Consider the following 22,998-nt stretch of genomic DNA (forward strand, 5'->3'; position numbering starts at 1 on the left):
TAAACAAAAGGTAAAGAGCAAAAAACGATGCTATATGTTTGATATTATTAAAAAAATTAGCGGTTTTTTCTCCCTGGAGCAAATTACAAAAAAAAACCTATTTACAAAAAACCAATATTACATAGTTGGTATGATTGTTAATACATTGTATGTCTCCCAGACGATGCAATTCAGTCCGTACAACGCCTAGGCATGCCGAGTATCTAATTATCGATCTGATCTTGGGGAATATTACGATACTCAAAAAGCAATGCTCTCCAAAGTTCCGGTAGACATGTAGGAGGAGGTTGACGGGCTGGAACTTGTCGGCCAACATGTGCTCTACTAGATTCAAGTCCGGTGAGAATGCTGGCCAGTCCATACGGATGGTATCCTCCGATTGAAGGCATTCGCTTACAATGTTTGCACGGTGGGGACGGGCGTTGTCATCCATAAACACAAATTGTGCGGCCATAGCGCCCCGAAACAAACGTACATGTTGTTACAGAATGACGTCCCGATAGATTTGGCTTGTCATGGTTCCAATTTGAACATACACGTTAGTTCTGGAACCCAGAATAATTCCACCCCAAACGAGCACACCTGCACTGCCGTAACGGTGTCTTTCAGTGACGTTTTCTTGGTGGTAACGGGTACCTGGAGTTCTCCATATGAAAGTACGGCAAAAATCAGACTGCAAGCTAAACCTGGACTCGTCGGAAAATATCACACAAGCCCACTGTTGCGGTGTCCACAAAGCATGCTCTCTACTGCAGGCTAACTGCAGGCGACAGTGAGTTGCAGTAAGTGGAACGCATCTGACAGGTCTACGAGCATATAGGCCAATCTGCCCTAAGCGTCTGTACACGGTCTGCCTTGAAATTGTCGTACCAGTGGCTGAAGAGAGCTGACGAGACAGGTCTGAGGCTGTGCTCCGCCTGTTTCTTTGGCAGTAACTGCCAAATACCGGTCCTCATTCGGCGTTGTAACTCTGGGGCGACCTGTGCTGTAACGTCTACTCACAATACCATCATCTTGGAATTGTTGCTAAAGCCTGGAGATGACACTCTGGGCAATTCCAAGTTCGTCTGATACTTCCAGTTGGGTACGCGCACATTCCAGACGGCCGATAATTCTACCACGTAAAAAATCATCCAAATGCGTCCTTTGTGTCATAACTATTCGGTTATTGCACTGAAATGCTCATAAAGCGCTTGCGAACAATTTTACTTCTTTGCCTGTATTCCTTATATATCACTCTCTTACACTCTCGTCATTGTGACGTACCATCGGTGTCATCTGGTTTCTTCCTGAAATTTGTGTATGATTCTTGAAGATGTGTGTAGTGATTTTACAGGTGATATATTTATTTCAGAGTTCGATTTCCGCGTGACTCCGAATTATCCTTAATTTATGGACATGAGCGTAAATTGTCGATCAGTGAAATAAGAAGCAACGACCAGACACGGTGTAATCCTTGTTCAAGCTTATCTAACGACCTTGGAGTACTTACAGCAACCTGTCTCACAAGGTAGTCTCAAAGGCATTATCGGATTCGGGTCTGGGAACTGAGCTGGCCATTCCATCCACTCCATACCGTGACCCTCAAGATATTCTTCAACAACCCGAACTTCAGTCGCGCATTGTTGTCCATCAGAAGAAATCCGGGACTAATAGAGCGGCATATGGGCAGGCATACTGAACAAGGATCTCTTCTCGATATCTCACACCGGTCAAAGTTCCTCCACGGAACACATGAAGAGCAGTGTGACCACCGAGAAAGACCCCAACCCAAACCATTATTCCACCACCTCTGTAGCTGTGTCTTTCCACTATGTGGGATTGGTTGTATCTGGTGCGTTTTTCCCTCCAGATCAGCTGACGACTTGAATCACTATCCAGTGTGAAACTGCACTCGTCTGTTAAGAGAACAGACGCCCATTGTTGACTGTTCCAGGAGACGTGTTCTATTGCACAACCTAAACGGGCACCTCTGTGCCCTCGGGTCAAGGCCCCAAAAACAACTGGTCGTCTTGCCATACAGTTCTGGAAGTATTGTGCAGGCGTCTGCGCACTGTAGTAGCTGAGATTCTTATTCCTGTTTCCATTAAATGATCTGCCATGAGCTCAGGCACAGTCACGTTACTCCTCCTTCGGGCCGAAAGAGCTAAATAACGGTCTCCTTCAGGTGTTGTAACACTGCCTGGAACATGTCTTCTAGACACAGGTCTGCCTCCATAGTCGGTGGATTACACTACGAGAGACAATGAGATGTCTAGCAGCAACATGCTGAAGCAAACCGGTAAGAATTCGTTCTAGAATGTTGTCGCTCCGTCTGTCATATCGCCGATTTTGTCGCCAAATGGGGTATTTTGCGCCAAATTTCGCAACCTGCTTTGCGGGGAAACTATCTTGCCGCATTTCGTAACAATATATTAAAAACAAATGTTAAAGTATTTTCATAATACTTTTAACCGTTTGAGTCCGGCGAAGCGCTATCGCGTTTCACTTGTCGTATGCCAAAAATACGGCGCTGCGCGATCGCGCTTCTCTTGTTTTGTATCGAGAATGCGAAGACGCTGCTGTTGGTTAGTATACTTTACGCAATTATTGAGAGCAGTTGTAGTGATATCAGTAGCAGTTGTTTTATAGGAATTGGAAATTGTTTTCATTTTTTTTTACCAAGTGTTATACTGATAATTACGAAAGAACCCATGTCAAGTTCAGATTCATTTGAAAGTGACTATGCTATGAGAAGTGATAATGAAGAGTATAGTAATGACCTTGAAAGTGATAGTGGAAGTGACATCGTCATTCGTTCTAAGAGATTACGAGTTATTAGTGATAGCAGTGATGATGATGAAGTAACTGCAAGTACCTCCGATGACGATATTATTGATGAGTTTTTAACTCGTGGATACAATTTTTTCGAACGAATCGAATACTTTTTTTGAAGTACCTGGACCAAAGCATGCCCCTCCTCTTGATGCGAAACCAATTGAATATTTTAATATTTTTTTTTTTCAATTTTCAATATTTTTTTTTCATGTATACTAACCAAAAACAACAATTAGGGCTTCCCTGCCTCGTGTAACTCAATCACATAACAGGTCCACTTCCCCTTTGGGCACCTCGTGGAGGTTCAACCTCCACTATTACCCTTCCAAGGGAGCGGCGCACCTCCTGGATAAGGCACCAGGCAGCACCGGTCGTCAAGTTGCTCCTACCAGTCGCTTGGGCGAGCCCGTCGCAGTGGGACATTACCCAGCGAACCCGGGGGAAATCCCCCGGGCTACTAGTACCACGCCGCGCTAGGACGTGCCAGACTCCGAGGCCGGCCAATGAATGACCCTTCCCAGAGCCTTCAGAACCACCAAGTTCATAAATTTTATACCCCCGTGGCCGAAACTGCCTAGGTACAGATTCTAGCCAGTAGCTTTGCAGAATTCTTTACGTCGACCCCCGGGGGGGATACTAACCAACAGCAGCGTCTTCGCATTCTCGATAAGAGAAGCGCTATCGCGCTACGCCGTATTTTTGGCATACGACAAGTGAAGCGTGCACCGCACTCAAACGGTTAAAATGAGATGCACGAAATGGATGAAACATGAAATATAAACACAAGTAATATAAAAGCAGACAAAATGCATAGCATATCTGTTAAACAGCATTAAGAGATTCGATTAAGATTATAAAGATTTATTCTTCCTTGAATAAACTCACTAAGTGTAAATTATAATATTTCCTGGCAGTTGCTTTTCCCATTACAGAGCCCTGTAAAGAGACACGGGTTGCTGCGCTAATGCTAACCGAGCCTATACGCTCACTGAAGCCTATTAATGGGCTTTTCTGAAAGCAGGTCCTCCCGATCGTTTATCCTTGAGCCACTGACACTAAAGATCAGTGACCAACAGATTGACGCTAGTGAATGCCTACCATTTCAATCTGAAACAGACGACAGTTTCGCCCAACTAGCCTCTGTTTTCCAACCTTACGGATCTCCTCGAACGTCAAACGCGTAAGAAGTTTTCTCTGCATGAAAAAATAGAATTAAAGGTATGTAACAGCATCTCACTTTGAGCTACAGCTTCCGAAAAGGAAAACTGGATAATTAACAGATAACAAGAGGAAACATCACTGGCGCTCCGGAATCGTGATCCCCATCTCAGCAAAAGGGTGATCCCCTGATGAGTTAGGGTACATCGGGATTGCTACATTCCTTCAAATCTGAATAAACTCTCTGACTTTAGCCTTTTATAGACGATGATAATAAAAACACGAATTTCGGGCAGCTTTTTCGAGATTTTCCCGAATGTTTGTTCGCTGTTTTCCGTTTGCTAAATTTACTTTTAGTATGTTATACAATTTTAGAAATTTTTCGAATTTGAAGAACATTTATTTTTTCATGGCAGGGCGTACATTCTAGACTGATCTATAATCTAGAATGATTCTAGAAGCATGACCAAAATCATGATTCTGTAACAGGGTTGGCCAAACTTCATGTCAGTAGGAGCCGCACGTTTGAATTCAGGAATGTTCGAGAGCCGCATCTAGATTTTCTAAAAGCCACAAGTTCATATTTACATTGTAGAGACATTAGGTTAATTGGAAGCAGAAAAGATGAAAAATATGCAACCGCCTTCGCCGGGAATCGAACCACGGACCTCTGAAATACCGGCTCAGTGTACAGAACCACTACACCACGAAGGCTCGCTAGGGAAGTGGGAGAAATACCTTATGTACTCCCCTTTTTAAAGGGCGAGTAGGGTTTTAGGTGACCTAGTCGCCAAATCCTGGGTGCGGAGAATCATCATCCACAACCCTTTTTTAGTTCGGGCGCCACTTGTAGAGACATTAGGTTAATTGGAAGCAGAAAAGATGAAAAATATGCAACCGCCTTCGCCGGGAATCGAACCACGGACCTCTGAAATACCGGCTCAGTGTACAGAACCACTACACCACGAAGGCTCGCTAGGGAAGTGGAAGAAATACCTTATATACTCCCCTTTTTAAAGGGCGAGTAGGGTTTTAGGTGACCTAGTCGCCAAATCCTGGGTGCGGAGAATCATCATCCACAACCCTTTTTTAGTTCGGGCACCACTTGTAGAGACATTAGGTTAATTGGAAGCAGAAAAGATGAAAAATATGCAACCGCCTTCCCTGTGAATTGAACCACGGACTTCTGAAATACCGGCTCAGTGTGCAGAACCATTACACCACGAGGGCTCGCTAGGGAAGTGGGAGAAATACCTTATAACATCATTATAGAAGTAGTGGAGGAGGTTTTAAACAGAAAGAAATCCCTGATAACTTTGTAAAAAGAGTCTAAACTAATTAATTACTTCTTTTTTGACACTGAATAGTTTTAGTTTACCATATTTCATACATATATTTTATATGCACGAGCCGCTAAACTGTCTGCGAGATCCATATCAGGCTCGCGAGCTGCACTTTGGTCACCCCCTGTTCTATAACAAGTTTAGAATCATGACTTCAGAATGAAAGGTGATAACTCACAGCACTAAATTCTCATTAAACTTCCTAAATGGTGAGCACGATTGTTGCAGACCACTATAAAGTTTGTTTCCGATTGCAGCGAATGAAATGCCACAAAGAAGCAATTAGTTGACTTCACTCCAGTTAAATAAGTGGTGTGTGTATTTTAATTATGGCAGAGCACACGAGGGCTATCTGCCTAAGGGGAGGGATGCCTTTCGTGGAGGACTTTCTAAGGGAAAATGGCTCGTATACACGTTACACATGGGGAAAACCACGAAAACGCCCATGCAGCCAGCCCGTTCGCGGGATTCGAACCTCGGACCGAACTACCAGTGTTCAGCGACTTTACCGCTCGGCCGCTGGTGGGCCTGTTAAATAAGTGGAAAGCACGAGAAGACAACATTGGCAGACATGTTTAATATTACCCCTATCAGTATGTAACATACTTGGACGGTTTTTATCCCCTGTAGCTATTTGAAACATTTCTTGAGGTTAGCGTAAAGTAGGTTGTACAGGGTGCGGCAGCGTTCATAGCGTAATTTGACTTGAGTAGCACAATGACGTACTGCATGAATGCGCGCCATCTCGTGCCGCATTCTTGTACTAATGAGCTGCCATTTCGAATGTGACAGTGATATGGATTGGTGGAGTCTAGTCCAGTGTCTATTTCAGCAACATTTCAACTTGGGACGTTATGGGAAAGTTCCAGATGGACGGACCATTGCGACAGACATTTCTAGGTACAGTAATTTCCCGTTTTGGTGACATTTCCTACCCGCCTCGCTCACCTGTGTCGACTTTGGGGCTACCTGAAGCAAGAAGTTTTCCGAACACTTTGTGCCACCATTCTTGAGTAGAAGGATCGCATCCGAACTGCCGTCGGCAATGTCCCAGGGAATACGTTAATATCCTACTATGAACCCTGCCGCACCCTATATTATCAACGAAGAGTAGTGATAATTGCTTTGATACTAAACGGAAATCATAGCCTACTACCTATGCAGGAGAATGGATCACCAAATATTATGGCTTACTCTATATAAACTACTATATAAAAGGGGACCTGTCCGTCGGATTCTTATGTATACTGCAAATACAAGGATTAAGTACGAGTACAATGAGACTGAGTAAGAATAAGACAACAGGATTGCGTTTTTCTGGTCACAGTAGATTCGGCTTTAACAGTGATTTAGGACCTCAGCGACTCTCACTACTCTACCCGACAACCATTATTCAAAGCCATTCAGCTTCTGGTGAATCGCTAGATTAATTGAAATATTGAATAAGAGGTAATTTGTTTTTCATTTATGAGGAAATAATTTTTTTGTTAGTACCATATCTTGTCAATGGCTCTGAAGCCAGATTTGCTTGTGTGGTATGATAGGACTGAAAACAAGAGTTTAATTTTATCTGGAAGCTAAACAAGCATCTTTAAACGCTTGAATATCCGTTCTTTTACGCACTATTGTGTGTATGCTACAAAGAACAGGTCTGCGAAACGGTAGAGAATCAGTCGTGTTGCTTTAAGTTAGCTTATAAGGTATTTCTTCCGCCTTCTTAGCATGCCTTCGTGGTGTGGTGGTCTGCACGCTGGGCGCGTATTCCATAAGTCCATAAATCGATTCCCGACGAAGGCGTTGCTCGTTTTTCACTTCTCCTGCTTCCAAAAAATTACCTATTATATCTACAGTGACGCCCGAACTAAAGGGTGGTGGATGATATTTCTCCACACCCAGGATTTCGCAACTAGGTCCTCTAAAAACCCCAGTTGCCCTTTAAAAGATGGAGTATATAAGGTATTTCTCCCGCCTTCTTAGCATGCCTTCGTGGTGTGGTAGTCTGGGCGCGTATTCCATTGGTCCATGGTTCGATTCCCGGCGAAGGCGTTGCTCATTTTTCATCTCTCCTGCTTCGGAAAAAAATCCTAATATCTGTATAAGCTAACTTATTTCCAGCTCTATACATTAAATACTAATTTGATATAAAACTGCTGTCACACATCCGTTTGTTTCGGAAGAACAACTGTTTGGAACAATTTAACTGTTACACAACAGCCACTCACCACAGATCACCTTAGGGTAACACAGGGGAAACTGGTTCTCCATTACGAACAAGCTAACAGCATTCGAAGCCAATAACTGATTGATTGAAAACGAACAACTTGCAATTTTTTTCGAAATGTAGGAAAAAATCTTTCGTCTTTCTTTCAATAATAAACCAGACGGAGAAATTGTCCGAAACAGTTGTTCGTGTGAAATAAATGCGTATGTGATATGTACCTAAAATGCTTTAAGTCATTACATCAGCTCGCATTCGAGCTAATTCTATTTACAAATGTCTTAAGTTGTTAATGTTCTTGCGTTGTTATACTTCTGACACCAGTTGTTGCGTTTTTCTCTTTTCTTCTGACACCAGTTGTTACGTTCGTACGGGGTTCGTGTGAATTTAGAGTGAATAACGACGACACTTGATGAAGTATCGAAACACACTTTATTGGTCAGTACTGTCAGGACAGCTCCAAAACACGTTTTACAGTGGTCGATGAACTACTATTAACACGCTGACACGATCAGCGACACATCCTTCAGGTTATCAGGCTATCACTGTGGAGACAGCTTCCTGTAAAGCACCCGACTCTGCTTTCCGGAGTACAGCTCCCGAATCTGCTTGGTCGTTCTCGGAACTCGACGTACTCTCGAGACTCTCCACGCTACAATTCGCGATGCACTCGACGACGCACGAGCACAGCTCCCGACTCTTCGGTTCAGTCGTTCCTGGAGCTCAACACGTTCTCTCGACGATGCACTAACCGCGATACACTAACAGACTCCTTCGGTGCACTCGGCACTCGCTGCCCGGCTGTCAACTCGATCGACTCCGCACGGACTGACTCGCTGGACGAGACACACTCTCAATACTACTGCCTGACTGCGGACCAGCAGGGTTTATATAGCTTTTCGGCTTGTGTTCGAGAACATTCTGGGCTAAACCGGTAAGAATTCGTTCCAGAAGGTTCTCCATCAATCCAAAGCATATCGCCAATTTTGTCGCCAAATGGGCGATGTCTCGCCAAATGTGGCAACCCTAAAACTGCTTTGCGGGGAAGCCATCTTACCAAGCCTGTACATTTCGTAACAATATTATCTTTTTATATATTTTCAAATTACACTTACCACTAAATTACTTAAGAGATACTAAATTACAGATCTTAGATTATTGAATAGTACCCAAAAATGTTTAAAAATAAAGTTCAATAAGCCTGCATGATATTATATAACTTAATTTTTGCACTTTTACTTGCAGGACTGCTCTGTCGAACTAGATCTATACGTACGAAAAACGGATGAGTTTCACCATTATTGCAATGATCTTCAAACAAAGAGGATTGTAACATCATTAAGTGATGTATTAATAAAATTTTCAAGGAGAGAAGGAAGGCTTCAAGGTTATCGGTATTTTATGGATCTTAATTACACCATAGGTAAAATATTCAATTTTTAAAACTTTTTAATTGTGTTAATACTCATATTTCAAGATGCGGAGAAGATTGAATTAAAATAATGTTTGAGAATCTTCTATGTAATATATTAGATAGTACAAGGGGTACATTGGCACTATTGTAAACTTACATTGTAAATAATCCTAACCGTCTTCAAAATAGAGCCAATGTGTACTGATTTTCCCTTACATATTGCATTCTTTATTCGCAACTCTAAGATTTAATTCCATTTGGCTGATTTTCTTTTCTGAAAGTGGTGGTGTGGTGTATTATTCTGTAATTATGGCAAAGCACACTAGGGCTATCTGCCTAAGGGAAGGGATGCCTTCGTGGAGGACTTTCTAAGGGAAACTGGCTCGTATACACGTTACACATCGGGAAAATCACGAAAACACCCAATGCAGCCACCCCGTTCGCGGGATTCGAACGTCGGACCGAACTACCAGTGTTCAGCTACTTTACCGCTCGGCCGCTGGAGAGCTCTTTTTTTCTGAAAAGAAACTGCATTTACGTAAAACATTTTCATGCATATTTTTGCATCTTATGTATCTGAGAATTTCAGAAAATGGTATTACAGGCTGCTTGCAGAAGTGGTTTTCCGGGATTTTCTGTATGCACGATGTCAATACCAGCCATTTTATCTTATGAAGTCCTCCACGAAGGCAGCTTTTCTCTTACACAGATAATCCTTCTGCTGTTTGCAATATGCAATAATACAACTGTTTTTATCTCCTCTGTTTCGTCAATGTTATTTGCTAAGAAAATTTAACTACTGCAGTTCTGCATATTATTTTGCAAGAAAATTTAGCCTAGTTATTAAATGAAGTAATAAACTAAAAATTACTTTTAATTATTAAAATTAGTTTTAGTTTGTTAACTCATTGTAATTACTTAAGTTTTAATCAATAAAATTAATTGTTAAAATTTTAGTAATTAATTTGTTTTTAAGTTCTATTAAACGCTGTCGCTTACAAAGCTTTGAGTTGCCGTAAAGTACTTTGCATTAAAAAAATAATAATAACTTGCAAAAAAAATTCAGCCTTCATATACGTTTTTAAAAAATAATTCTGTCTAAAAATGCTGTCTTGACATTTAATCTGTCTTGATTTGTCTTAAAAATTCTGTCTTGATATTTAGTCTGTCTTGATTTGTCTTAAAAATTCTGTCTTGATATTTAGTCTGTCTTGATTTGTCTAAAAATTCTGTCTTGACTTTCTGATATATGTTATCGGCAAAGTTTGAAATCCAGCATTCTATACAATGCTTAAATCTATCCGGCAATATATGAAACGATTCATATTCACACATTTCCTAGGCAATGTATAGGATGGCAAATGACAAACCGGCAAATTATGAAATACATTTCCGATTCGGTTAGAAGAACCGAAACTACTTACCAGAAGTTAATAAATGATGTAAAAAAGCCAAAGTGACTGCTAAGAAGGAACCACGGGATTACTGGCTGCCGAATCGCTAGGGTGCAATGTTTGTGGAAAACAAAAGTACATTCATTTATCTGGTTAAAGAAAACGGCAGTACTATGCAGTAATACCTCATGGACGCCGAGTTATTTCTCGTACTTAACGAAAACTCATTTGAGTACTGGGCACGGACGACGTGACAGAATGTTGAAAGAACTATCAACCAAATACAAAAACGTTACACGCTAATGATATTGAACTGTACAACCATCTTTGTGAGTCCTCCAGAAAAGTCAAAAAGGTATTAAAAACGGCATTGTTGTGAAACTTATGACTGTTTCTGAATTTAATTTCCGATGTCAAGTAGATCTTATTGATTCCCAGTCTCGACCAGATAGGAAATACAAATTTATGATGTTGTATCAAGATCATCTCATTATCCTTTTTCTACATATTTTCAATAACAGTTTTTTAATGGCACTCTTTGATTGATTTTTCAAAATAACATTTGCAATTTTGAGGAACGAACATCTTTTAAATCATAGCCTTATCATAACCTTCTTTCATAATTTATCTAAAGAGCATTTGTCATTCTATGGAATGTCTAGGTACTATATATAATGCCTAGTTAAAGTATGTAATAATTATCATACTTCATACTTTGCCTAAAATCGTCCGGCATTATATACGATGCCTAGGCATTCTATAGAAGGCCAGCGTTTTATAATTTGCCTGTAACATATATGAAACAATTATCTACAAAATAAGGCATAATTAATAGACATTATTAATCATAATAGGCATTATTATTAAGACAGAATAATAAACGATTGTGCAGTATGGTATAGAATATTGCTCAAGTGCACATACGGCTTCTCTTAATCTTCGAACTTTCCAGGTTAATAATGCTCAGTTTTTTATATCACTTTTCCTTAAATCAATTTATTGATTTGAGGAAAATATATTTTTAACCTCTGTTGAGCATACTAAATGTTCTATATTTTTAGAATGTCTTATTTAATAGGTATAGATGAAATTTTGAATCCTAAGTTTACTTCATAAGAATGTTAAGGTTTTAGGTTATATAGGTTTCTGAAAATGTGCTCTGTTTGTCATAATTCATATTCTGAAAAATCTCATTTTTAATCTTTTCATCAATGGATTCTGTTATGACCATTATGGTTTGGTTTGGTTTATTAGATTACGGCAAAGCACTTGAGGGCTATCTGCCTTAAGGGAGGGATGCCTTCGTGGAGGACTTTTTAAGGGAAACTGGCTCGTATACACGTTACACATGGGGAAAACCACGAAAACACACATGCAGCCAGCCCGTTCTGCGGGATTCGAACATTGATATATTTTATTTACTCGTGTAAGCTGCGTTCCTAGAATTTCTAGGAAAACAATAAGAAAAGATATACGTACGTGGGTTGTTGTATTTAATTATGGCAAAGCACACTAGGTCTATCTGCCTTAAGGGAGGGATGCCTTCGTGGAGGACTTTTTAAGGGAAACTGGCTCGTATACACGTTACACATGGGGAAAACCACGAAAACACCCATGCAGCCAGCCCGTTCGCGGGATTCGAACCTCGGACCGAACTACTAGTGTTCAGCGACTTTACCGCTCGGCCGCTGGTGGGCATATGTGCGTGGAAAAATACGTATACTGACACATGACAAAGCCAAACTGAAAAATCACTGCAGTGGAAAGGCTTGCATAAAAAAAAAAAAAAAAAATCTGTTGTGGACACCACATGACTTCCTTGCACAGAATATTAAATATACGCACATTTTCCTGCATTTGATTTAAACTTATTTCCTCGAATTTCATTAGAAATAGATTTCTCATTCAATTAATTCTGTTCTCACTTCGCGACAAGGCAAAAATATATATATACTCAGAACATCTATGTTAAAAATTGAACGATATAGAAAAACATAAAACACCAAATATAGTTAAAAGAATTAAAATTACAGTTTCTACGCAAAAACAAGCAGTTCGGCCAGCGTACAAGAAGGCAGATTTTTCAGTGCACAAAACTGAAAGTTTACATTTGGTCTCACTCGCTAAAAATACACTGAAGGCGTAGAAACTGAATTTGTTGTGGACGCTATGCTGAGTCAATATATAGGATAATTTAATAACTTAAATGATATTCCAGAATGAGTTAAACATGATTTAATTCGAAATGATAAAAGGAAATGATAAAAGTTTCCTGTTGCGAAGCTTAGTTTCTCTGGATTATCAACAAATCCACTTTTCTGATTGGCAACAAATCCACCTTTGTAAGATGGGTAAACAAATATGGCTGCTTTGGTAAAACAAATTAGGCTTAGCCGCACTTAAACAATTTTAAATTGTTGATAATTCTACAACTATAACATACGGGTTAACTAAAGGCATAAAAACCTTAACCGGAAGATAAGAGCATCGTAACTCAATCATTTTTAAAGCAAAAAATGCACAATTTACCAACATATAAGAGGTTAAAATAACTGAACTCAAGGAACCGAGTACCAATGTGGGTATATAGATATATTTATATACTTTTGGTGCAGCCGATTGCACCAAAAAGGGAGGTGCACAACTACATGCTATAGCAGTCTTATATACAAAACTTCAACGTTCTGAGGCTACTTGTTTTTTAAGTTATGCGAGATACATATGCATTATGCATACAAGGAAGTAAAAATCTGAAAGAGTTCAGATTTCACGATCGCCCAAAAGAATTCGCTGAGGACTTTCACGATTTCGCTGGCAGTCTACCGGCCAGCTCTTCATTTATTTTTGGATTTTTAGCTTCATTATTAAGCACCATTTTCTTTGCATTTACGCCATATACGATTCAACATCAAAATTATAAGAATTTTAACAGCAGCATGATTAGAATTCCCGATGCCGTGTTAAGTTTTGGCATATGCTTTTCTATTTTTTCTTTTTAGTCTTTTTTCAATTCATCATATCAATGTTCAGTTTTCTTTGTAAGATGGGTTACAAAACTTTTTGTGTGTCTTTTCAATATTACGTTTTATGTGTTGATTTTATTTATTAGATATCACGTTCTTCGCACTTACGTCACATAAAATTCGATTGGGCGACAAAATATTTAAAAACAGCATGTCTTTAGAATTCCCGATAGACAAAGTCACGCGCTGGAGAAGAAAATGTTTTATTCCGTACAGTACTGCCACTGCTGGCTTTCAAATAGTTGAGTTTGGTAATCAAAAATTCATTCAAAATCTACAAAATATGAAATGTAAAATTCGATAATAACGAAATCTAACTATATATATAATAACAGTTTATATATATATATATATATATATATTAGTCTAAAAATAAATACTGCATCATAAATCCGCGATTTTTTGCCACTAGATGGTGTTGATGCCTATATATCCGGCAACACTCATCCGATTGTCTCAAATGAGCATGTGCTTAAAAGATAACATTCAGCTTTCATATTTTGTGAAGATAGTTTTCTACTTCGTTGCACATGTAAAATGTTATATTGATTTGAAAATGAGTGAAATATCTGAAGATGTATGTGATGCTTTTTTACTATAAAAAATCTGATGTGTACACCACATGACTTCCTTGTACGGAATATTAAATTATACGCATTTTTTCTTGCATTTTGTTTAAACTTATTGGGTTTAATTATATCTACTTCGCCGACAGCGCATAAACCACAATAGAATGAGTGCATTCTTTAAAATTCAATCTATTTGTTTACCATAGCGACATTCTGGCGCTAGGTTCACTTAACAGTATTATATTTCGTTTATATTATAACTCAGAATGCACAAAATTTGTATCATTTAAAGAATTATCTAATCGTTGCCACGTGTTCTATTCAAGTACTATAATAAAGCTAGAACGATGTATAAAAGAAATTAAGAAAACAAAACAAAAAAGAAACAGTTTTTCACAGACGATTGAGTATTTCTCATTCAATTAATTTAGTTCTCACTTCGCGACAAGACAAAAATACATAAAAAGTCAAAATATCTCTACTAAAAAGCAACACTTATTTCCTTGAAAAAATTCCAGAAAGGATTAACCATGATTTAAATCGCAATAATAATTGAAGGCGTTTATCTTTGTTGTTGCAAAGCTACGTTTCTCTAGATTGGCAACAAATTCACTACTCAGCTGTTTCAAATGTAAACAAGCAATGGCCGCCATCAAAATAGGCTTAGCGGCACTTAAACAACTTTTAAATTGTTGGTAATTCTAAAAATATTACAGACAGATTTACTAAGGGCATAAAAACCTTAACCGGAAGATAAGAACAGCATAATTCAATTATTTTTAAAGCAAAAAAATGCACAATTCACAAACATATAAGAATAAAGAAAGTGAGATCACTGAGCCGAGTAACAGAGTGGATATATATATAAATATATTTATATACGTTTGGTGCGGCCGATTGCAACCAAAATACGAGGTGCACATCTACATGTTATAGCAGTCCTATATACAAAATTTCAACGTTCTTGAGGCTACTCGTTTTTGAGTTATGCGAGATAGGTACGTACGTACGTACATACGTTCGTACAGACGCCACGAAAATTATTCTTCAGAATTAATTTTAAAGCAGTTTTATAATTTTTTGAAAGAAAAGAGTCTTTTATTCTGTCCTTACGTACAGATATCACGCAAAAAACATCGTTAAATTGCATTCGATGGCAGTGAAAATGGATATTTGCTTTGAAATATGATGCCTGAAACTTTTCGCGATTACAATGCTTCCTTTTCACTTCGTACAAGGAAGTAAAGAGGAAACACAAGTTTTTGTATGTATGAGTTTAATGTTAAAAGTTTAAAGTAATTATTTGGGCACATCTGAATTATTTTCGCAAAGAATATAAAATTTGAAACTCGTTTAAAGGTTTAATGTTCTAAAACTTCGCGTTCAGTTTTGCGTTAAGTAAAATCTCGGTGGATTTTGTTGGATAATGGATGTCTCTCATATTATCTGTTTATTAAATTCATAATCATGTGTTAATTCTACAGCTGTTCAACAGGTGTTAATTTAAATTGTATAATTTTAATTTTAATTTTTATCATTCCATAGAGGATATTCTCTGCCTGAGAGACGATATTTTTCGATGTTCGCCACACTCTTGCATTCTGGCATCCCAAGTCTGTGACGGAGAACTGAATTGCGAAAATGGATTAGATGAAACTGGATGTGGTAATATATTTTTTCTTTTATACATTTTTAGCATTGTTTCAGTAAAAATCCCGCAATTGATTTTATTATTAACGAATCTGACAAAAATTCCTATTTTAACTTTTAAAGCACTTTCTCTTTTTCACTGATATCTGAAGGCAACCGAAAAGCAACGTTATTTAGCAGCAATATTAACCCTTAAATGCATGCAATTGCCATTTGACAACATACTCATATTTACGCATGTAAATAATCAAATCAAAACACTAGCTTTAGCTTACTGCATAGTGTAACCAATTGGACACATACTGTTTACATATACAGTTTTGAAAGTTTCAGAGTGGTGACACCACTAACGATGTAACGATCATTATTGTGAGTTGATATACAGGATGTGGACATCATTTATGTTTACGAATTTTTGATTTTGCGTTTGTTGTTATTTTGATGTTTTTAAAGATTTAAAATTGTGTCAACAAGTTTATAAGGTACGTTTTATTACACAAAATTGTTATTACACATTTGCCTATCATATATATTTTTTTGGTAAAAGTTAATAATATTTTTTCCAAAAGTGGAATGAAAACTTAGTTTAGATTTATTCAGTTTTTTTTCTATTTTATTTGATATCAATTCTAATGTATTTTTTACTTTAAGAACAAAACTAAAAATTCATGCGTTTAAGGGTTAATATAGTTAAGGTTTAAGATACAATAACATGCCGAACAAAAATTAATTTAGAAGTCAAACAACAAAAATCAGCGTTATATTTGTAAATTTTCACAGGACTAGTTTCGATAGTTTTACCGAACCATCATTCTCAGCTGCAAAAGCGCAAATGAACAGGTAAGATATAATGATTAGATAAGATAAGAAAGCTTGGACAGGAGATAAGCTACTGGCGCCATCTGTTATTGAAACCAGAACTAAAACATAATTTCTTTAAAGGCTGAAGGCAAAGATGGATTGGAATTAGAGTCGTTAACTAGAACAGAAAGATTTTTTGAATGTGAAACGCCTCTAGACAATCCACTTCACCAATGGAAGATGCTTTTTGAATAATTTTGGCAGCAGAAAAATTGAAAGTATGATTTTCGGACCAACAGTGTTGGGCAACAGAAGACTTCTGTACTTCCTTTTTTTTAACATATGCCTAACGCGAAATTTTAAGGCTCTCTAAGTAAATTAAACCACACTGTCAAGGAATCCTGTAAATACCCAAGGAATTCATATCTAGGAATTCCCAGGAAACCATCGAAACTAGTCCTGTAAAAATTTGAAAATATAACGCTGATTTTTGTTGTTTGACTTCTAAATTAATAGTTAAGTTTTGTTATAAATGTATCCTTCGAGGTTGGAAAAAGTGTATAAAAGCAGAATGACAAATGTGTGGAAAGATAAACATATCTGCGCTGTTTTATATACAAAAATATGCAATTACAGGGAATAAAAATATTTTAAAACAAACATTTAACATGCATATCTATTAGCATTAAATAGAATTTGTGTAGTTAAAATTTAAATGAACACCCATGTTTCGTTTAAATTATTTATTTATTTTTGCTTATGAATGAATGACATGGCGCAAAGATTTAAGTTTTTAGAAAAATAACGTTTCTAGAAATCGGTTTAACGAGATAACAGTTGCTTCTAAATTTTAATCATAAATAATTTGGAAATATTTTTTCAGGAAAATCTCCTCAGTTTATTGTCATTAAAAATTTTCTTATGACGTCTAAAATAATGGAGCGTCAGCTAACTAGGCAGACTCAGCAGCCTATTCGGCGATATAGTATTTATGAAATGGCCAAAAGACGTCTCGCGTAACAGCAAGCGAAATCACGCTCTGAATAAACTACAAGATCCGTTTGTTCCAATATTCTTTTCACCTGACTTTAAATTTGCATCTTGACGAGGAAATGAGAGGAGAAAATGAGAGGTTCAGGCAAGGTACAAAACTTTAAATAATTTGTTATGTGAAACAAGAGAAACCCTACTAGAGTACTTGTTTAGCCATTTTGTTTCTTTTCAAAGCCTTTTATTAAATGATATGCATACACAAAAGAAATTCTACCAAAGAAATTCTGTAGTAAAAATCTTCCGTACTCTTTTCGGTTATCGAGATCGGAATCAGAAACGTATGTACATGCAGAGGGTTCACACATTTTTGTAAAGATTTTGCAAAGATTTATACATAAACAAACCTTAGAATTTTATGTTCTAATACGCTAAGTCTGATAGCCTTTTGTTGAACTACCATATTACATCTTGATTTCCAAGATAAAAGTCCTTTTCTTAAAACATCAAGGTTGATTTTATTCCACTCCTCCTTTACAATCTTCTAGAGTCCATCCAGTGTTTTGAGTTGTCGCTTATAAACAGCTCGTTTTAAAGGTCAAAATGTACAGTAATCTATAGGAGACACATCAGGGGACTCGGTTGGAATATATTTAAAGGGAATAGCTTCAATTACGGTTTCGTTTTGGCTTGGAGCCTTACCCTAATGGAACATAACGCAGTGAAGATTTGTATAAAGAGATGGAATTTCTTTTTTGAAAATAGGTGTTAAAACATATTTCTGATATTAATCCAAATTAAGTTTGACATTTTTTCTAATTTCCTTATTTTAAGTTTTCCCTTATAATAGAATCCAGTAATAACCATAAAACCTTTAGAAAAACTTTCCTTGTTTTCTCTGAACCAACATATAAAGTCTTTTTCTTCTCTTTTTCGGTAGTAAATCGATCTTTTTCTATTGCAGTCAGATAAGTGTATTCAAGCATTATCAACTGCAACTTTCTTTCTTTCCACCGACAGCGAGGCAGCCGGTCCACTGGGTAGTTAGCATATCGGCCAGGTAGCAACGCAGACGGAAATAACTTGATCAACTTATATATACATATTGAGCTCAAGACGAGTGCTGGGGGCAGTGCAAACAAATGCTGGATGAGACGATAGTGCAGTGATGGAAGAAGGGTGCATTGCGGGTGAGAAGAACAATTTCAGTTACCATATTTACAAAGTTATGGATAGGTGGTTACAAAAGACATCCACAACGTGAACAATAAATGAGTGCAGTGATCAGCATTTGCTATCTATATTCAGGGCTTACATACAATATATGAGCAATTAACAGAGTGAGTGATAAAACAGTAAAAGTAATATCTAAAATAGGGCTAAATACTAAAAATAATAAGAAGTAAAATACTAAAAAGCGAAATAATACATAAAATAAAAAAAGGCAAAACAATGAAAAACAATACATAAAATAAGGCAAAATACATAATTCAAGGTTTATAATTCAGGGTTTACATTTCAAGGAGATAAGTATATACAGGGAATAAGAAAAGCCGAATAAGCTAACTTGAGATAAAATTAATTCATTACAGGTACAGAGTATACAGGGGCTGTGCTGGTGACGAGGATGGCAGCTGAAAATAACTCCAGCCTGTCTGAGATTCTGCGTGCAATATTTATGCAGTCGCATATGCGTTTCAATGCATAGCGATTTTTCGAAGTAGCTTCGGCCCATCCATGGATGTGGTTTGCTACTGGTTGCCTAAGATGATGTTTGGCAGTCTCTCTGCAAGCGAACAGATAGTGGTCCGGATCTCCTGCCATCCCGAATGAGCAATGATCATTTTCGCGTCGTCTGAAGCGATGCAGGAAAGTCATGAAGGGACCATGTCCTGTTAGAAATTGAGTGAAGTGAGACGAGCCACTTTTTAGAAGCCGGCAGACTTTTGGAAAAAATCTGTAAACTCTTCTGCCGGTGGTCTCTGTCTCCCACAGATGTTGCCAACGCTTGAGTAATTCTATCTCGAGCTCAGCTTTTAAGAACGAACCCGGGAGAGGCACGTCAAGTGTGCGAACGTGGGGGTCAGTTGCTGCTCTTTTGGCTATTGCATCTGCAATTTCATTACCCAGTATTCCGGTGTGGGCAGATACTCACTGGAGTTCAGTTGTCTGAAGCGATGCGTCCCACCTATATTATTTTGGTGTTCTTAGCAAACGTTTTTGTATGGCCCTGACGAGTGGATTTTTAGTACATGTGCCTTGGATTGCCTGGAGGCTAGAGGCTGAGTCTGAATATATACTGGAATAGTTGATCAATTGTAACTGTATATTTCCATTTTTCAACTGCCAAATAATTTTCGTACAGCAATCTCCACACAGTCTTAACCGAGGAGCATGTTTCGGTGTTAGGCGATGAACATCATGTTTCTTTGTTTTGATTAGCTTTAAATCAGATTTTATAATTTTGCTCACAGTTCCCAAGGAGATATTTAAAGATTTTGCAATAGCTCTTTGGGGGGGTTGGATTTTTCTTTAAAGCATGAGATGCGACTTTAATACGAGCTGTGCGTACCCTTATTGGGTATGCATGTTTTGCCTTTTCACCAATCAGATGTAAAGTTTGACGTTTCTTTCCTTTCATATTAATTATGTCACTTATTTTACGTGTAGAAATATTAAAACCATGCTTTTTACATTTTTTTAATAACTGAATATGAGTATTTCTCTTCGGACATCGCAGAAATATAGCCTTCGATCCATTGTTTATTTTTCAGCGACATTTTAAAGAAAAGAATACTGCTAATGCTGCAGACGATAATTAAAACCGATTCGAATTAGATGCTAATCAGGTTTACATTTTAAAATTCATATTTAAATTCACGTAGAAAATGAAAATCGTTACAAAAATGTATGAGCACCTTCTGTATGCATGCATGCATGCATGCATATGTGTGTGTGAATATATCTACGTCAGTACGTACGTAGGTGTGTGTATAGTGTGTATATATGTTACGTGAAACACCGAAATCTGGAGAATGTCGTCATTCACCGGTGAATGTCAACATTCACATAGTCGCTTGGTGTATGTCCGAAATATTTTCCAAATACTCTTATTTCTGACTTACACCGGTAAATGTCGACATTCACCATGTGCCAATGGTGAATGTTGAATATATAAGAATATTATATTTTCTTCTCCGTAATTCAGTCTCGAAAAAAAGGCACTTGAGACTTAAAATAAGAACTTAAATCACAAAGTACATTCAAAATGAAAAAGGAAAATAATAGAAGTTAAAAACTTAATAAATTATGTGATTCCAATCTTATTTATTGCAACAACATAAACTATTATTACACTTTGAATTGCACAAGAGGTCCTTGCTTTTACAACTGCATTTATTTGTGGAACACTTCCTTTCGCAATGGCCCACCAGCGGCCGAGCGGTAAAGTCGCTGAACACTGGTAGTTGGGTCCGAGGTTCAAATCCCGCGAACGGGTTGGCTGTATGGGTGTTTTCGTGGTTTTCCCCATGTGTAACATGTATACGAGCCGGTTCCCTAAGAAAGTCCTCCACGAAGGCATCTCTCCCCTTATGCAGATAGCCCTAGTGTGTTTTGCCATAATTAAATACACCACACCACCTTTTGCAATAACAGCATGTGCATATACTCCTCTCTTTTCGACCTACACTAAAGCATATCTGTGATTGTCGACATACACCGGTGAGAGTCCGAATGTACAAGAATGTAGTGCAATATTCGATCTTTCACCAACGTATTTGGTGAATGTTGACATTCTCCGGTGAAAGTCGACATTCTCCAATTTCGGTCTTTCACGGTAACATATACACGCATACATACATACATTTTTGAATCCATTTCCTATAACAGAAGAGTACCAAATGTTAAAATTTATAAAAATGCGTTAGCAGATTATTTTGTTGGTGTCCGGAAAAGTAAGATTTCATTTATTAGTTTAAAATAAAAATATATAAAAATAAAAAAAAAAGTCTGAAATGTTTCAGATTTTAAATTACGTCCAAATTAAATTAAGTTTTTTTAACGTTTTGTGCGTTATCTTTATTTGTCAAACATCATGTTCTTCGTACTTAAACCATAAAATTCATTTCAACAGGAATATCGCAAAATAGTTTTAAAATGAGCATATCTTTAGAATTTCCGATACAAAACTCACGCACCGGAGATAAAAATGTTTTTTCCGCATAACGTTGCCATTGCTCGCTTTGAAATCCTTGAGTTTGTTAATCAAAAATTCGTCAAAGTTTTAAAAAATAGGAAATCGATCATAAAACAAATTTCAAATTTCAAATTTGGTCTTCCACGTGCTCATATTCGTTGGAGGATTACGTTATTCAAAATTCGATGACTCTATGTACCGTTGTTTTATCACAATACGAGAAATATACATACATTTATGCAGATTTTTCATTATTTAATTTCTTCAAATATAATGCAGGACTCTAACATTTTGTGGCAACAGTTTGAAAAGTGAACCGACGTTTATGAGTCCGACGCAAAATGCCAAAACGAAACTAATAGTCGTTCGGGATTCAAATCCCTTTGGACTAATAAAAATTTATGATTTGTAATATATAGAGTTATACTGAAACTAATGCGAAAAGAAAGAAATTATGAAATGGAAAAACTACGGCATCCTTATAAGTACACACAACATTGTAAGCGTTTTAAAAACTTATATGAACCATAATCTTATATTAGTATTAATATAATTAATGGCATATGAACCATAACTTTATGAATTAGATAATGTTTGTTTCAGATAAAGGAATAATGGCTATCAAGGGTGTGGAAAAAACGAAGCGGACAGCCATTTCTCGGCTGAAAAACAAGAAGATTTCATCATGGGGATGGCGTGAAGATACACACAGAGCTATCGTGGCTCTATACTTAGCTTCAGGAGTCAATTTTAACGGAAGTAGTTTGGAGGAAGAACTAATGGTCAAACAACTCGAGTTGAAAACATCTCTTACTCTTTTACGGTACGCCTTTTCTTTAGAAAATTCTAAATCGTTACTAAACAAATTAATTTTAATCCAGCGTGTGATCAATATAAAATTATAGAACACGTAACACAATTTAATAGATTTAAGGAGGGATTAAAATTTCTGTGAAGTAACTTTCCAAAATAATTTTCTATTTTAAAGACTTTTAAATCGAAAATTTATAATATGTATATATATATATGTGATGTACCAGCTTTTGTCCGGAATAAATAGAATGGTGAAGAATCATAAATGTAGTCGTAGCTTAAATTATCAGACGATAAGTTTAAAAAACAGGATCCATTTATTATTGGTCAGGAGAAATAGCAGTCACAAAATCATATTTCCGGAGTAAATAAAAAAGAATTACTAATAACTTACTGTATGAAGTTTACTGCATCGTTATATTTAAGAAAAAGCCTTCGATATTCCTTTGCGAGTCCGTTTATAGCTTCTGGAAAGGCGGAGCTTCCAAGAAATGACGTCAGCCTCGTCAGCCAATCCAGTTCGCTTTAAATATTTCCAGAACATTCTATAACTGTACGTGTAGAAAAACAACTTGACTACGGGGCTGTGGATTTAATTCCACGTACTTTC

At 37.2% G+C, this 22,998-nt stretch overlaps 1 protein-coding gene across 2 annotated transcripts in view; it reads left to right on the forward strand.

The window, feature by feature from the left end:
- The window catches only part of LOC146996599 (uncharacterized protein CG3556-like), a 133,515-nt gene that overhangs the window by 14,255 nt on the left and 96,262 nt on the right, over nt 1–22,998 (forward strand). For both annotated transcript variants that reach the window (XR_015042297.1, XM_085821188.1), the window contains exons 2-4: nt 8,782–8,959; nt 15,482–15,601; nt 22,179–22,398. Coding sequence is in view for 1 of the 2 variants with exons in the window: in XM_085821188.1 (XP_085677314.1) it covers nt 8,938–8,959; nt 15,482–15,601; nt 22,179–22,398 (362 nt within the window). In the remaining variant the exon portion in view is untranslated. The remainder of the gene's footprint in view (nt 1–8,781; nt 8,960–15,481; nt 15,602–22,178; nt 22,399–22,998) is intronic.

This window comes from Stegodyphus dumicola, chromosome 7 (genome assembly GCF_044657685.1).
Source record: "Stegodyphus dumicola isolate Sdum_Otavi_A_Nest chromosome 7, ASM4465768v1".
Taxonomy (NCBI): domain Eukaryota; kingdom Metazoa; phylum Arthropoda; class Arachnida; order Araneae; family Eresidae; genus Stegodyphus; species Stegodyphus dumicola.